The following is a 17,554-nucleotide window of genomic DNA, read 5'->3' as shown; positions in this document are numbered from 1 at the left end:
CTGATTTCCACCCTGACACAAAGGGGATCATGGTGGACACTTTTTTTTTTTTTTTTTTTTTTTAGGCTCACTTGTTCAGTTGCGCTGTGGGGAGGGAGGGATGCTGCAAACAAATAACACTGGCATGTGCTCGCAATGCCTCAGCCACACTGGGCCTGCCCCCGCTCACGGTGCATGTAGCCTCCTTGCTCACACTGCTCAGGCTCTAGGTTGCTCCACCGGGAACTATCCGCAGCCAGCCCTGGGCTACCTGCACCTCCCAGGTCTAAGCCGCTCAGGTTCAGGCACTCGGGTAGCCCTCAGAGGCACAGACTCGGTTGGGCCTGCGTTTTGTGCCCTTCCCAGGTCCTAGCAGCTCAGGTGATGAGGTGTTTGGCAAGCGCGGTTGCTGCGACTTATCACCTCCCCACCGCTTGGTTATCTAGGTGTACAACCAGCGCACCTTCTCAGGCGGATGTTGACCGTCCAGAACCCCAAGAAGTTTTAGTTAGCAAAGAAGCCTGCTTACAGTTTTGTAGATAATGTCTCTCTGGGACTGCGATTGCCCCCCTCCGGCTCTGGCTGCCTGTCACCAGAGGGGGATGGTCTGCAGCAGGCTATCTCTGTTCAGTCCTTTGTTCCTTGCGCGGGTCTGGCGGTGTTTTAGGTTAGGGCTGGCTTTTCACGTGGTAGATATCCCACAGTCTGGTTTGCTAGCCCAAATTATTTCGCTCAGATAGCGCTCAGGATATTCAGGCCAGATTCTTACGCTAAGCGCTGCAGCCCACACCGCGCCTCCCTGCCCAGCCCCCGCTAGCTAGTGGCGTGTGCAGGCGTCTGAGCTGCTTCTCCACTGGGGGAGTTACTGTAGGGCTCGTAATCTGCAGGTTTTAATTGTTTATTTATTTTTCCTCCCTGTAATGTTGCCTTCTGTGCTTCCAAGGCTCAGCACAGATTCAGCCGTGAGAATGTTTCCTGGTGTTTGGAAACTTCTCTCTTTTTAAGACTCCCTTCCCCGGACGGAGCTCCTTCCCTCCCTCTTTTGTCTCTTTTTTTTATCTTTTATATTTTTTCCTACCTCCTTTTGAAGACAATGGGTTGCTTTTCTGGGTGCCTGATGTCCTCTGCCGGCATTCAGAAGTTGTTTTTTAGAGTTTACTCAGTGTTTAAATGTCCTTTTGATGGATTTGTGGGGGAGAAAGTGTTCTCCCCATCGTATTCCTCTGCCATCTTTATACTTCCTTCTTATCTTTTATTTCATGTAACTTTTTAACCTTTATTTGACCTAAATACGCAGCATCAAATCCAGAGCTAGGGTTAACTGGGTTAAGAAAAATGTGAATACAGGGAATTAATTACACTCTGAAATGGCCAGAACAGAGCTAGATACCTGTCAATATGAGAACAGATTCAATTCAACAGCCAAATAGACGGTACCAACCTCTTGTTTGGGGTTTTGAAAACACTATTTCATTGAGCACCCTTAGGAAATGGTCTTTCCTAATACCAGTGTCTGTAGGTGGCAAGGACTGGTCACCACTGAGTACCAGGTCATGATTTATGTTAGTTACCCCAGACCTCAGAAGTGAGGACATTTCTCATCTCCCTAAAATGATCTGTGATTTTTTTTCTCCCAAATCAAAACTATTCTAGAGTTACTGAAGAGCAATCAAGAAGAGGACTTGGATACCTTATATTAAATTAGTTCCCAAGCATTTGATAAATGACATCTTAATTGCATTTTCTAATGCTTTTGCTAGAATCTAGAAATAAAATTGATTTTTGTGTTTAGTGACTATATCAATGCACTAATATGTTCTATTTCTTACAGTTTGTTTAGAGGTACTTTGTATTTTCTACATGTATAAACTTATGATCTGTAAATTAAAATAGTTTTAATTTGCTTCTCCTTTTCAAACTTAATACATCTTATTTCCTTTCCTGGTTTGATCCCATGCCCTCCATTAGGACAGTGAATAGAAGAAGATAGTCTACCTGTCTTCTTTGTGATCTTATAGGGAATAATATTGACTTTGATATTTTCAATGATACCCTTTATTAGATTTGGGAATTTCTCTTCTGTTTTTGGATTGTTGGGAGTATGCATCATACGTACTCCCATAACTCCCATCATACGTACATACATACAAAAGAGACATTAGCCTTTCAGCAAATTCTCTTGATTATTTGAAAGTAAATGAAGTACATAATTTTGGTTTTCATCAAGCAAAGGAAGATAACCTCACCTCATATGGTCAAGATATTATCTTCTAAAATTAAAAATTCTGAAAAGAGGCAATGGGTAGAAAACTTATTTTTAGATTCTCCATATATTTTTGGTTTTCAATATTATTTAAAATGACACTTTGAAGTGTTTTGTACAATCTTCTAAAAAATAAAGTTGAAGAAATCAACAAACAAAATGTTCATGCTAGTTTTCTTCTGCCTTTTGCTAATACAATAAAATAATATATTCTTATATAGCTTAAATGAATTCATTTTCATTTGTTCCTATATTTTCAGTAATAGTGGGTGTTGACTTCTGTGTACACATGATCCACCAGAGAGAGACTCCAAAAGAATATTTGTGATTATATGTTAAATGAATGAAGCGTGATTACCATGATATTTATTTCCTTGAAAAGAAATGCAAAAAAGCAAAATGGCTGTCTGGGGAGGCCTTACAAATAGCTGTGAAAAGAAGAGAAGCGAAAAGCAAAGGAGAAAAGGAAAGATATAAACATCTGAATGGAGAGTTCCAAAGAATAGCAAGAAGAGATAAGAAAGCTTTCTTCAGTGATCAATGCAAAGAAATAGAGGAAAACAACAGAATGGGAAAGACTAGGGATCTCTTCAAGAAAATCAGAGATACCAAAGGAATATTTCATGCAAAGTTGGGCTCGATAAAGGACAGAAATGGTATGGACCTAATAGAAGCAGAAGATATTAAGAAGAGATGGCAAGAAAACAAAGAAGAACTGTACAAAAAAGATCTTCACAACCCAGATAATCACGATGGTGTGATCACTGACCTAGAGCCAGACATCCTGGAATGTGAAGTCAAGTGGGCCTTAGAAAGCATCACTATGAACAAAGCTAGTGGAGGTGATAGAATTCCAGTTGAGCTCTTCCAAATCCTGAAAGATGATGCTGTGAAAGTGCTGCACTCAATATGCCCAGCAAATTTGGAAAACTCAGCAGTGGCCACAAGACTGGAAAAGCTCAGTTTTCGTTCCAATCCCAAAGAAAGGCAGTGCCAAAGAATGCTCAAACTACCACACAATTGCACTCATCTCACACGCTAGTAAAGTAATGCTCAAAATTCTCCAAGCCAGGCTTCAGCAATATGTGAACTGTGAACTTCCTGATGTTCAAGCTGGTTTTAGAAAAGGCAGAGGAACCAGAGATCAAATTGCCAACATCTGCTGGATCATGGAAAAAGCAAGAGAGTTCCAGAAAAACATCTATTTCTGCTTTATTGACTATGCCAGAGCCTTTGACTGTGTGGATCACAATAAACTGTGGGAAATTCTTCAAGAGATGGGAATACCAGACCACCTGATCTGCCTCTTGAGAAATTTGTATGCAGGTCAGGAAGCAACAGTTAGAACTGGACATGGAACAACTGACTGGTTCCAAATAGGAAAAGGAATTCATCAAGGCTGTATATTGTCACCCTGTTTATTTAACTTATATGCAGAGTACATCATGAGAAATGCTGGACTGGAAGAAACACAAACTGGAATAAGATTGCCGGGAGAAATATCAATAACCTCAGATATGCAGATGACACCACCCTTATGGCAAAAAGTGAAGAGGAACTCAAAAGCCTCTTGATGAAAGTGAAAGTGGAGAGTTAAAAAGTTGGCTTAAAGCTCAACATTCAGAAAATGAAGATCATGGCATCCAGTCCCACAACTTCATGGGAAATAGATGGGGAAACAGTGGAAACAATGTCAGACTTTATTTTTCTGGGCTCCAAAATCACTGCAGATGGTGACTGCAGCCATGAAATTAAAAGATGCTTACTCCTTGGAAGGAAAGTTATGACCAACCTAGATAGCATATTCAAAAGCAGAGACATTACTTTGCCAACAAAGATTCGTCTAGTCAAGGCTATGTTTTTTCCTGTGGCCATGTATGGATGTGAGAGTTGGACTGTGAAGAAGGCTGAGCGCCAAAGAATTGATGCTTTCGAACTGTGGCGTTGGAGAAGACTCTTGAGAGTCCCTTGGACTGCAAGGAGATTCAACCAGTCCATTCTGAAGGAGATCAGCCCTGGATTTCTTTGGAAGGAATGATGCTAAAGCTGAAACTCCAGTACTTTGGCCACCTCATGTGAAGAGTTGACTCATTGGAAAAGACTCTGATGCTGGGAGGGATTGAGGGCAGGAGGAGAAGGGGATGACAGAGGATGAGATGGCTGGATGGCATCACTGACTGGATGGACGTGAGTCTGAGTGAACTCCAGGAGTTGGTGATGGACAGGGAGGCCTGGCCTGCTGCGATTCATGGGGTCGTGGGGAGTCGAACACGACTGAGTGACTGATCTGATCTGATCATTAGTTTAATTTTCCTCCATCCTAGAGTTGTAATGTTTGTTATCTGTTCTTGAATTTTGTCCACAAATATAACCTTCTATTTATCCTGTTGGAGTTTTGTTTAACTTGACTTTCATAGGATTGAAAGATTGCTTTTAGAATAATTTCAAGAGTTGCTCAGCATAATTTCTTTCACTAAGTTCATGAGTAACAGCTCATCTACTCATTCAGAAAACAGATAACTCTTGAGTGCTTTATATGTAGCAACTTCTGTTTATAAACTTTGAATAACCTTAAAATATGGGAAGGTTAAAGACAAAAGGAAAACTACAAAGAAGCTGACAACTGAGGATCATAATGGGGGTATGACAAAACAAAGAAGCCAAAAATAATTAAAATCTTTTGTGGAGCAGTATAGAACTAAGAAAACACAGCTGAGTACAGAGGTGGTACAACTACGATGTGTGTGTGTTCTCAGTCATGTCCAGCTCTTGGGACACCATGGACTGTTGCCCCCAGGCTCCTCTGTCCATGGATTTACCCAGGCAAGAACACTGGAGTGGGCAGCCATTTCCTTTACCAGAGGATATTCCTGATCCAGGACCCCCATTGCCTACATTGCAGGCGGATTCTTTACTGGCTGAGCCACCAGGGATATTTACCTTTCGAATGAGGAACTTTTCAGAAGGTTGACTTCTTTTTTTTTTTTTTTTTTAATTTTATTTTATTTTTAAACTTTACATAATTGTATTAGTTTTGCCAAATATCAAAATGAATCCGCCACAGGCATACATGTGTTCCCCATCCTGAACCCTCCTCCCTCCTCCCTCCCCACACCATCCCTCTGGGTCGTCCCAGTGCTCCAGCCCCAAGCATCCAGTATCGCGCATCGAACCTGGACTGGCAACTCGTTTCTTGCATGATATTCTACATGTTTCAATGTCAGTCTCCCAACTCTGGGAGTTTAGCTCTGCAGTTTGTTTATTCAGTCACAAGAGGGGGCTGCTTTTTTTGGAAACAGTGGTCTTTTCTGGCTATAAAGGAAAGGAAACATGTTTTCCATCGATGTCCCACAGAAAAGTGAAGAAAACTGACAGATTTTCATTGTTTTTTCGATAAACTGATTTTATAGTCCTTTGTTGAGTGCATGTGGTCAAAGTTTCAGGGAATCATAGCCTTATAGCCTAAATCTTTTCCATGTACCTCCCTGAACACTGCTTTCCCATTTCCCACACCTGGTTAACTCTTCCCTTCCCTATTCCTTATGCTCTTTTCTCTTCACTCCTCTTTTTCTGCCAGGATCATCCACCTCCACCCTTCACCACCCCAGATAGTTTGCTTTCCCTTCTGTCTTTTCTCTCAGTGTCTGCATCCTTGGTGCAGAGCACCTACAAACTTGGGCACAGAGGGCGTAAGGATTAAGGACAATTGCTCAAGGAGGATGAGGAGAATACCATCCTTGTCATCAGTTACTATATCAAGAACCGATGCATTGAGAAATGTCTGCCTAGATGGAGACAGATGCATGATTCCAAGGACATTTTCAGGATGCTGAGCTCCAATGTCCAAGCTCAAGATGTTTAGCTTTCTGTCTCAATGTTACTAATATTTCCTGTCCCTCAGAACAACCACAGCCTACTTTGAAATCTCACATACATTTACTAGAACATGGATGGGAATTTTCATCTCTTTACAATATAGAGCTCAGTAAAACTTTATGGGATTAAACAATGTTTTCCACAAGCTTCATGGAGCATCAGAAAATGTCTTTGAAGAAGAAATGATAGAAGACAGATTCTGGATAGACACACCACTGTGATTGATGTTCCTTTTCCAGAGCCAGACTTTAAACTTCACAAGGGATAGCAATCAGCACCCTGTGAGTTGGGGATGTGTCGCCTTCTTTGCAGGATGTGACTAAAACAGGGAAGGAAGACCTAGACAGGGAGCTGCTTGATCATTGGCTGACAGATCCTGGCAACAACACACTGCAACAGATACCTGCACTGCTTGTAAGTCTCTACTAGCAGCAGTTGTTTCTGTTCTCTGGAAATAAGCCTAGGAGCAGACACAAGTGTGAGCTCTGAGCCCACAATCCTGGTTTGTCCTTGAAGTATGAGGCTGGTGATTGGAGTAACTGTTTTTCTGACCTTGGGTAAGTGTTCTGTGTCTACAAGCGTTGACTTTGAGGCCAAGGGACCATAAAGCGTCACTTGATCTCTACTCCCTGTGTTTTATTCAGCATTATGGCAATGGAATTGAGAACAGATCTATGCATTTGCTAGTGAGAGCAAACTTCTACATGACAGATTAATTCATAGCCATGATCCGGAAGAGACCTTGGCAGTAAGTAGGTTGGAAGAAATCTCTGAGGTTATTGAGCCAAGGACCCTGCGATAAAGCCTGTAGAGTTCTTTGATTCTTGCCGTGTGTCTTTGGTCCCTATATAATAAGCACCAATAATATTTCTCAGGACATAGATAAAAACACTGGAGTAGGGAGTAGGTCCAGACAGTTTGGGGAGTGTTGTGCCCTTGATCCACAGAATTACACTGATTTGTTCTCAGGGGATAATTTTATTTTCTTGACCCTTTAGGGACTGTGATTAATGCTAAGCCCACCCAGCCTGGCTCCATGGATTGTGCTGAAGGAGAGGATGTAAACCTGCCTTGTAACCACTCTACCATTGGTGGAGATACTATATACATTGGTATCAGCAAAATCCCAATCAGAGTCCACAGTATATCATTCATGGCTTACGAGGCACAGTGAACAGCAGCACGGCCTCTCTGCACATAGCTTCAGACAGAAAGTCCAGCACCTTGGTCCTGCCCTAGGTCACCCTGAGAGACACCACTGTGTACTACTGCGTCCTGAGAGAGGCACACTGGGACAGACGGGGCTGCACCTGTGCAGTATCTCTCTGGTGGGAAGATTGGGGGGAGGGGGCAGAGTTGCAGGAGCAGTCGCAAGAGCAAATCTAGAGTCATCTGGAAGGAGAATCAGAAGAGCAGTAAGACATGAGGGGAATGAAGGGAAGGGAAATGGAAGAAGATGGATAGAGAAAAGAAGAGGAAGAGGACAAGGAAGAAGTGCTTCATTGGTTGATGTGGCTATGAATGATAAGGAAATGAAGAATCATAATTTTAACACAGGAAAAAAGTGAAGAGGTGTTAATAGTTTGTCATGGCTCTTCCTTGTGTCAATAAAATGTTGGTTTCAGTGTGTTAAAGATGAAAAGATAAGGAAAACACAACTAATTCTCCTGTTCCAAAGGCTTCTTTCATTTGGACCCAGGACAAATCCATACTCAGAAATGCATATTATTACAGTTGTTTCACTTGCAGATTGATCTTACTCAGAGGAAAATCTGAAATGTTATTTTGTTACTACTCTAGAACACATGTTTGTGATAAAAAAAAATTTAAGGAAACAAAAACTAAGTGAATATTTATTTTTAATCTGTCTAGTTCTGCCTCTATAAAGAGTTTTCATCATTTTCTATATTCTCTAAACAGCACATAAATCTATCTCATCATAAAAGTCTCAGGCAGAGCAAAAGTGAAGGCCCATAGCTGTATCTCCTTCATTCCACCAAATGAAGGAGATTCCTCCCACTGTCCTTTTCTAACAGTTTAATATATATCATATCAGCCTGTTTATTTCAATTACATATATTTTTGCACAGTTCCCCAGGTGAAAGGTTTCCCTGATGAAAGGCTTCCCCCTGATGAAAATTAAAGAGGAGAATGAAAAAGTTGACTTAAAACTCTTCATTCAAAACACTAAGATCATGGCATCCAGTCCCATCACTTCATGGCAAATAAATGGGGAAACAATGAAAGAGGGAGAGACTTTATTTTGGGGGGCTCAAAAATCATTGCAGATGGTGACTGCAGTCATGAAATTAAAAGATGCTTGCTCCTTGGAAGAAAAGGTATGACCAACTTAGATAGCATATTAAAAAGCAGTGACATTACTTTGGTGACAAAGGTCCGTCTAGTCAAAGCTATGGTTTTTTGAGTAGTCATGTATGGGGTGTGAGAGTTGGACTCTAAAGAAAGCTGAGCACCGAAGAGTTGATGTTTTTGAACTTTGGTGTTGGAGAAGACTTTTGAGAGTCCTTTGGACTGCAAGGAAATTAAACCAGTCCATCCTAAAGGAAACCAGTCCTGAATATTCATTGGAAGGATTGATGCTGAAGCTGAAGCTCCAGTACTTTGGCCACCTGATGCGAAGAACTGACTCATTTGAAAAGACCCTGATGCTGGGAAAGATTGAGGGTAGGAGGAGAAGGAAATGACAGAGGATGAGATGGTTGGATGGCATCACTAACTCAATGGACATGAGTCTGAGTAAGCCCCGGAAGTTGGTGATGGATGTGGAAGCCTGGCCTGCTGCAGTCAACGGGGTTGCAAAGAGTCGGACAGGACTGAGCCACTGAACTGAATTGAACCCCAGGTGGTGCAGTGGTAAAGAATCTTCCTGCCAATGCAGGAGACACAACAGAGGCAGGTTCAGTTCCTGGGTCAGGAAGATTCCCCTGGAGTAGGAAATGGCAACCCACTCCAGTATTCTTGCCTGGAGAATCCCATGGACAGAAGAGCCTGAGTGGCTACAGTCTAGTGGGTTGCAAAGAGTTGGACACAACTGAACACATATGCACATATCTTTGCACACCACTTTATGCAACTGCATACACATTTATACACATACATACCATATGTACACACAAACAGATCAAATGATTTGCCATTAAATTGAATTTATTTGGATTTTTTACATTGTGCTTTTTAATTTTCATTTAATAATGTCCTGGAGCTCTTTCTACAGTTGAAACAAAGTGGAGTGACCCACTGCATTCTTTCTGATGCTTAGTTAGTACTTTAAAACATTTTATCATTAAATTAATTAATAATTAATTAATTTTTAACTCATTAATGATAATTGTTTCTTGTTCTTTGCTATCATAAAGAATGTTGTCTTACACATCTTTGTAGAATCACTTTGGCATGTACATGAAAAATGTAATTAGATATATGAATTAGATACTAGAAAATTTGATTAGATGTTCAATAAAAGGCACATTTAAAATTTTTGGAGAAGTAGCATCTTGCCCTCTATATGCTGTAAACAGTCATACTTCAACAGAGTGAGAAGACATATCTTGCATCCTCCACAAATAGGAAATTACCTGTATTTTTTATTTTAACAATCCAAATGTACTTTACTATACACAATGTGCATATATGCTAAGTCGTTTCAGTCATGTCTGACTCTTTGTGACCCTCTGGACTGTATCCTGACTGTCTCCTCTGTCCATGGATTCTAGGCAAGAATACTGGAGTGGGTTGCCTTGCCCTACTCCAGGGGATCTTCCCAACCCTGGGATTGAACCCGTGTCTTTATATCTCTTGCACTGTCAGGCAGGTTCTTTACCACTAGTGCCACCTGGGAAGCCTCAATATAAGAAGAGGCTTTTTATTAATCAAATTGGTTCACTACTTTAGGATTGACAAGCACTGTGCTTCCTTGGGCACGTTGCTGAATCATTATATGCATTGTTTAGATTTTCATTGACTTATAGTTGTGATAATACGCTGACTGTGAGTATCCAACTGATGTCTAAATGAACATTTTTTTGTTATTCTTTTTTGCAAAGTTAGGAGAATTCCTTGCATCTTTCCAGGGGGCTCTATCTAGCTACATGCAACCATAATCTTTCAAACTATGTGGTGTCCACCACCTTATGACAAACACAATAATTAAAAGTTTTAATAAAACAAGCAGAAATTTATACCATTTATCACAGTCTATGAAGAATGTCAGAGATAAAGAGAAGTGTGTATTGGAATGAACTGAAGTTCACAGGAAGAGCCTAATAAAATAAGTGGGGACTAATTTCACATTTAATAATGATAGGAATGGGTAACAGAAAAAGGAAGGAAGGAAAAGAGAGAAGGTGGGAAGAAAGAAAGAAAAAAGGTAAATAGGAAGGAAAAATTTAATGAGTCCATGAATGAATAAGGATTTTGGAATACATTTTTGTTTTCATTATGATATCCCATGTGATGTCCTTAGACTCTTTCTTCTATTTTTATAGAAGATCTAACTCATGCCCCCTATATTTTGTTGCATCCCTAGCAATTGTCAGTAAAGTGTTCAGCCAAGAATATTTCTTTATTCAATAAATGTTTATTGAGCAGCTACTATTCATCAGGTACTATGATAATTACTGAGAACACTTCAATAAATAAAACAGACAGAAAGATATGTTTTAGGAAAAGCAAAGTGAGGAAATAAGCAAGTGAGCTCTAAAGCTGGGAAGAGGAGGAAATGAGGGAAAAGGTGACTGAAAGTGTCCTGAAGGGATATGCTGATCTTTGGAAAGTGCTAGAGCACCTCTCATTGTACTTTCTGAGACTTGAGTACAAGTATCTGTTACCTCAGATTTCACTCACAGAATCAAAACAATTTCCAAAGTATGATAAACATAGCCATTTACATTTCCATGCACATCCTACACACCAGGACAAATTTCTCAGTCTTTTTGAATATCCAAGAATACGATGTGAACGATGCTACACTGAGGATTCTAATGTTTCACAAACTCCATCTGTTAGGCACATCTGAGAGATTGATTCTAAGTTAGAAGAATATCTAATTCATTCTATCAGAATTGCATGAAATGCGCAACATACTAAGTGATTTCAAATTGACTTGCCCCTAAAGTAGATAAGATGTAAGAGGGTTATAAGAAACAAGTGTATACACTCATGGCACATGGAGAAGACAATTTTCTGAACACAAAGAAAAGAAAACTTCTGAAAATAATCCATTGGGATAGCCAAAATTTACTGATTTATGACGTCTTCTTACAGACTTGAGCACCAGTTGATCTGGTTGTGGCCACATTCCTCTGTATTAGGACCTTTGAAGGCACATTTGCTCCTAACTCTGATTGACTCCTTGCAAAGAGGAATGATTCACCAAGGAGTCTGACCTGTTTAATTTTCTACATTGACCTGACTACCTCTTACCATCCCACACTGCTTTCTACTTTGCCCTCTAAATCCTCACTCTACTGAAAATAAACATTCAGTAGCCCCTGTAAAAGTTCCTTCCACATATCATAACTGAAACCTGACAGTTTGTAATAGAGCTCTTTCGCTGTGGTTACTTCTGGTCCTCCCTCATCTAAAACACTTCAAATTTAGAGATGAGAACGGCATTCTTGTCACTACCACACCCCCCAGAAAAACAGACTCTTGTCTTTGACCTTTTGGGGCTTTACCTTTTCCCCTACTTTTCCCTATTCCTTTTATCACTCTCATCTTTACAAACATCACTCTTCTGTGGGAACCTTGTTTTACTGTTTTCTCAGAAATGTCTCCTGGAATTGAATCTTACTCATTCCCTCTTCCTTGCTTGCTCTCCCCTGCCTTTAAGTTAGATGTTCTGGTTGACAGGTCAGCATTGCAAGATGCTGTTCTGCATGATAAACAAACCCCCCTTTCTTCAACGACCTTTCTTTACAACTCTCATGTGATTTCCTTCAGACCTCCAGGAGGTATCTTCCTTAACCCCAGAGTGCTGGTCTCTGTCTTGCTTTACTGCTCTTAGTTAAAGATTATACGATAAGTTACCAATAAATATGCGCTCAGCGTTTTCTCAGAGAGTTGCTCTTCCATGAACTCTCCCTGCACCATCTCTTACAATCCTGTGTGTCTGTGAGAATTATTCAGTGTGACACCGCCACACTCTTCCTTATATATTGAAGATGTAAACACATAAGATTCTACTGTAACCTAAAATACTCCTTGACTTAAATTCAGAGAGAACAATTCAGAGAGAAGCCTGAACTCATCAACTCTGAAGTCTATCAGTTAGGATCCTTCTCAGTCACAAACTCCCAGGGCCACACTCCAGAAAGATGTGATGATATTTCTCTGGTTAGATGCCGCTCCACCTCTGAAATCTTATATCTGTCTAAATCTTGCATCCTCAGATTCTTACACTCATATTCTTCTGCTGCATTCATTCTTTGACTCTTTATGATCATTTAGTCCCCAGATCTCTTTATTGTTATCTTATTTCTCAGAAGTTTCCAATCTTTTATTTCTCTTTCTACAATATCTAAACTTCACAGTCCTCCTTCAATCAGTCTTCAGTCACTAACTTCATTGTTTTGAGTTAATTCTATGTCATATCAATAATCTTATTAACTCCTAATCATGGATTAATATCTGCCTTTTTATGTTCCTCATTGGGATAATGATTCAAAACACTATATTAGACACATACCATGGAATACTATTCAGTCATTATAAAGATCAAACTACAAAAAAAATCTACTTTCTTATATACTTTGATAAAGCAGAGTTCAAGAAAATCACACAGATGGGCAGACTGGTGTCATTGAAATCGTTATCACCTCCAACACTAACTAGACCCACAGTGCTTCCAAGAAAGTGTTCTTTTTCTCTGTAATCATTTCTCAGTGTCAATTCCTACAGTGACTTTTTCAAAACTTCTCACACTCATCACATTTCTTAACCCAGGATCTCTTCTATTAATTATCTTGGAAGGTACTTAATTTCTATCTACAAGAAGTAAAAAATTCATTAAAATTAATAGATGTGTCAACTTTCTGCCTTCATACCCTGAAATAATACTGAAATCCAAACCAATTCTTTCCTTCTTCATTCCAATAAAATTGGAAATAGCTGTTTCTCAGCTCAGCCCCTCCTCCAGCCACAGTCACACCGTGACGCCGTTACCAGGTATTTGCCCTGTTTAGTATTTCTTACCTACACTAGGACAGCTTTAACCACAAACACTTTTTGGCCCAATGAATTTGGGATTTGGTCTTTTCCCTTCTGAATATCTCCTATATTTCCTTCTGCACTAGAACCTCTGACTTGTAGCTAGGAGAGTATCTAGATAAGACTACAGATTTAAAAGTAAATATTTAAACACAATATGCTGGACACCAAAATGATAAAAAGTGAAAGAATCTAAAAGGGGAGAAAATGACTCCAATAAAGATGTTATCCAGTTTAGTTGGGTGTCTCAAGAATATTCAAATCTGCCTTACCATAATTACAAATACAAATAACTCTCCAATTACTCATGTTTGCAAATTGCAAATACTCACATCTCATCCTATGACTGGGGCAAACCAAACAGAAAATATCTGTTCAGTGTTCATATATGAATTGATCACTTGAAACAAATTTATCCTCTTTCAGTTCTGGATGCAAGAAGTCTAAAATTAGTTTCACTGGCTACAGTCAAGTTCTTGGCAGGGTTGATTCTTTCCCTTCACTGCACATTACCTAGTTTTAATTTATTTATTTTATAAGTGGAAGTTTCTACCTCTTAGTCCCCTTCACCTATTTCACCCCTACACCCGCCCCTTTCTCCTTAGTAACCAATAGTTTGTTCCCTATATGTCTGAGTCTGTTTCCATTTTGTTATATTTGCTAATTTGTTTTGGTTTTAGATTTCATATAAAAGTGAAAGCATACAGTATTTGTCTTTCTCTATCTGACATTTCGCTAAGTGTGATATCTTCCAGGTCTATCATGCTGGCAAAATTTTATTCTTTTTTATGGATAATAATATCATTATGGATAATAATTTTCTGTTGTATACACACACACACTCACACATATATATCTTCTAGATCCATTCATATGAGTGAAAACTGAGGTTGTTTCTATATATCTTCACTATTGGAAATAATGTTGCAGTGAACATTTGGGTGCATAGATATTTTTGAATTAGTGTTTTTGTTTTCTTCTGATAGATACCCAGGAATGGAATTGCTGAATTGTATAATGCATGTGCATGCTAAGTCATTGCAGTCATGTTCGACTCTTTGCAACCTCATGGAAACATAGGTCGCCAGGCTCCTCTGTCTCTGGAAATTTTCCCAGCAAGAATACTGGAGTGGTCTGCCATTTCCTACTCCAGGGGATCTTCCTGACCCAGGGATCGAAATTGTGTCTCCTGCACTGAACGTGGATTCTTTATTGCTGAGCAACCTGGGAAGTCCCGAATCATATAGTAGTTATATTTTTATTGGTTTGGGGAATCTTCATACTGTTTTAAATAGAGGTTACACCAGCTTACTTTTCCAGCAAGAATACACAAGTTTTCCCTTTTCTCCACATTCTTGACAATACTCAATTATTTTCCATTTTTGTCATGATAGTATTCTAATAGGAGTGAGGTGATATCTCATTGTGGTTTTGATTTGCATTTACCTGATGATTAGAGATGTTGAACATCTTTTCATGTGTCTGTTTGCCATCTGTATGTTTCTTTGGGAAAATGCCTATTCATGTCCTCTGCCTGTGGTTTTGATATTGTGTGCAAAAGATTTTTATATATTCTGGACATTAACCCCTTATTGACCAATCACTTCCAAATATCTTCTCCCATTTGATAGGTTGCCTTTTTTGTGTGCAAAATATTTTGTGTGCCTCTTTCACTGTGCAAAATATTTTAATTTAATTAGGCCCTATTTTCTGTGTTGTTTCTTTTTGTCCTCGCCTGAGGAAATGGAGACAAAAATATGGCAAAGATGAATGTCATAAAGCATATTGTCTATACTTTCTTTAAGAATTTATGAGTTCAGGTCTTATATTTAAGTCTCTAATCCATTTTGAGTTTACTTTAGTATATGCTGTGAGAAAATATTCTAATTTCATTCTTTAACATGTAGCTGTCTAGTTGTCTAACACCATGTATAGAAGAAGCAGTCTTTCCCCCAATTGCTAATTCTTGCCTCCTTTGTTATAGATCGATTGACCATGTATACAAGGATTAAAATCTAGACTCCCTATTCTGTTCCATTGACTGAATCTCTGTTTTTTGGCCAGCAATGTGTATTTTAGATTATAACACCTTTGAATCATATTTTGATGTCAGGGACTGTGATACCTTCAACTTTGTTCCTTTTTTTTTTTCAAAATTGCTTTGACTATTTGTGGTCTTTTGTGGTTCTATACAAATTTAAGAATTATTTGTCCTAGTTGCATGAAAAATGCCATGACTATTTTGAGAGGGGTTGCCTTAAATCTATAGATTGCTCTGGTTCAGAGGACATTTTCATATTGTTTATTCTTAAATCCATGAACATGAAATATTTTTATATTTACTTGCATTATCTTCAATTTTCTTCATCAATATCTTATAGCTTTCAGAGTGACATCAGTAAAATTCTAGGACACATGATCTAATAAGTACAGTTCTCCATGTAGAGGCAACAAGACTGAATATCCTGATCCTCCTCAAAGTCTAATAAATAAGATTCAATGTCAGATTTCAAAAGAACAATATTTTATTCCTGTTACAGTTTCATAAAAACACATACAAATGAATAGATTCTGAAAAATCAGAAGAACTGATGTTTCTTCATTTCATGTTAAAGTAATTTTATTTACTAAAAAATCTAAATAGAGCCCTAAAATCCAGTTAAGGAAAAAAAAAGATAAGTTAATTATTTTGGATAAGATAGCTTTTCACCAAGAAAGCTGAAAATCTGTGGGTTTTAAAAAAAGTCGTTGTTTCTGAATGGAGGAAAGGTAAGTATAGGCTAACCGAATGACCAGTAAGTAAGTTACAAAAAGAGTTCATAGCCTATGCTAAACTCTATCTTAAATGAGCTGGTAAAATTATTTTACTGAATAATTATCAACATTTGTCAACTTGTTTAAAATTCTGTTCCCCTCAGCTCATACCTTTAATACTAATTGTTTCTTTCCATACTCCTTTTCAGGATCTGCCTAACTCAAATTACCAGGAAAAGACAAGAAGACAAAATAAAGTTGTGGTGAGCCAGACTTTGTTGCCATATGTGCACAGACCACATATGTGGTCTATGAACATGACAGCCCCCATTTCCTGTTGTGGGGAGTCACACAGGTACTGGGTAGTATGTATATGAGCTGCCAGGCACTCAAAGACACTGAACTCTCAGCTTGAGGCAGAACTGAGCACATTTGTGCAGGGAAATCCATGCCTCATGCCGTTCTCCAACCTGCTCTGGGTGCTCCTGGCCTTCACCTTCTCTGGTATGGATGCTTCCAAACATGGGTGCGAGTGTTCAGGGTGAAAGGACTGCACACAGGCGCGTGGTGCTTCACAGTGACTTGGGGAGGAAAGGAGGGTTGGAGAAAAGCATACTTATTATGATTTCAATTTGGGTTTTCTTTCGGTCCCAAATTAGTCTAATTCCTACATTATTTTGTTCATTACTTCAGCTCTGTCTGCTGATTTTTTCCCCACAGGATCTGGAATGGCGCAGACAGTTATTCAAGACCAGCCAGACATATCCAGTCAACTGGGACAGTCAGTCACTCTGAACTGTCGGTATGCAACAACCTGGAGCTCTTATCACTACATGTTTTGGTACAAGCTGCTTCCCAATGGAGAGATGATTTACCTTATTGGTCATTCTGGCCAGAATGAAAGGCATGGCCGCTACTCTGTAAATTTCCAGAAAGCTCGTAAATCCATCAGCCTCACCATTTCAGACTTACAGCTGGAAGATTCTGCCAAGTATTTCTGTGCTCTCTGGGAGCTCACAGTGCTTGAAGTAATGGGAATAGCTAAATAAAAACCCCAGAGTTTAATAAAACAGAGCTTCCCTGCTGCAGAACTCCAGCTGAAATATGCACCTGCAGATCCCAGACCAGAAATGGTAGTTGTGTGGTTGCTTAATCTGTGGTCTGGAAGCTCCTTTTAAGTCACTAGGAACAGATGTCCAGACTAACTCTCAGTCTTGATTTTTTAAATTTTATATCAATCATACAGAACATGTGCAAAGTTGTCTAAATTTGAAAACTTGCCCTGTAATAATTTAATGTGGCAACTGCATCTAAAAAAATCTCACATTATAAATCTGGGTTTAATTTTCCGAAATGGTCATGAATATAATTTTCTTAATCTTTTCTTCTTAGGTTTTGTGTCTGTTAGGGTACAATCAGAAAAGTAGAACCCCAGCAATACAGAATAAGAAACTC

The 17,554-nt window shown here is 39.2% G+C and overlaps 1 gene segment (V, D, J or C); it reads left to right on the top strand.

The window, feature by feature from the left end:
• The first annotated feature begins 16,510 nt into the window (after positions 1-16,510).
• On the top strand, positions 16,511-17,166 carry LOC109564222 (T cell receptor delta variable 1-like). The segment is given in 2 exon segments: positions 16,511-16,603; positions 16,820-17,166. Coding segments are annotated over 2 exon segments (378 nt in total).
• Positions 17,167-17,554: the final 388 nt, after the last annotated feature.

Source organism: Bos indicus, chromosome 10 (genome assembly GCF_029378745.1).
Source record: "Bos indicus isolate NIAB-ARS_2022 breed Sahiwal x Tharparkar chromosome 10, NIAB-ARS_B.indTharparkar_mat_pri_1.0, whole genome shotgun sequence".
NCBI lineage: Eukaryota > Metazoa > Chordata > Mammalia > Artiodactyla > Bovidae > Bos > Bos indicus.
Note: the sequence above shows the minus strand (reverse complement) of the source record. Positions and strands in the feature narration are given on the sequence as shown.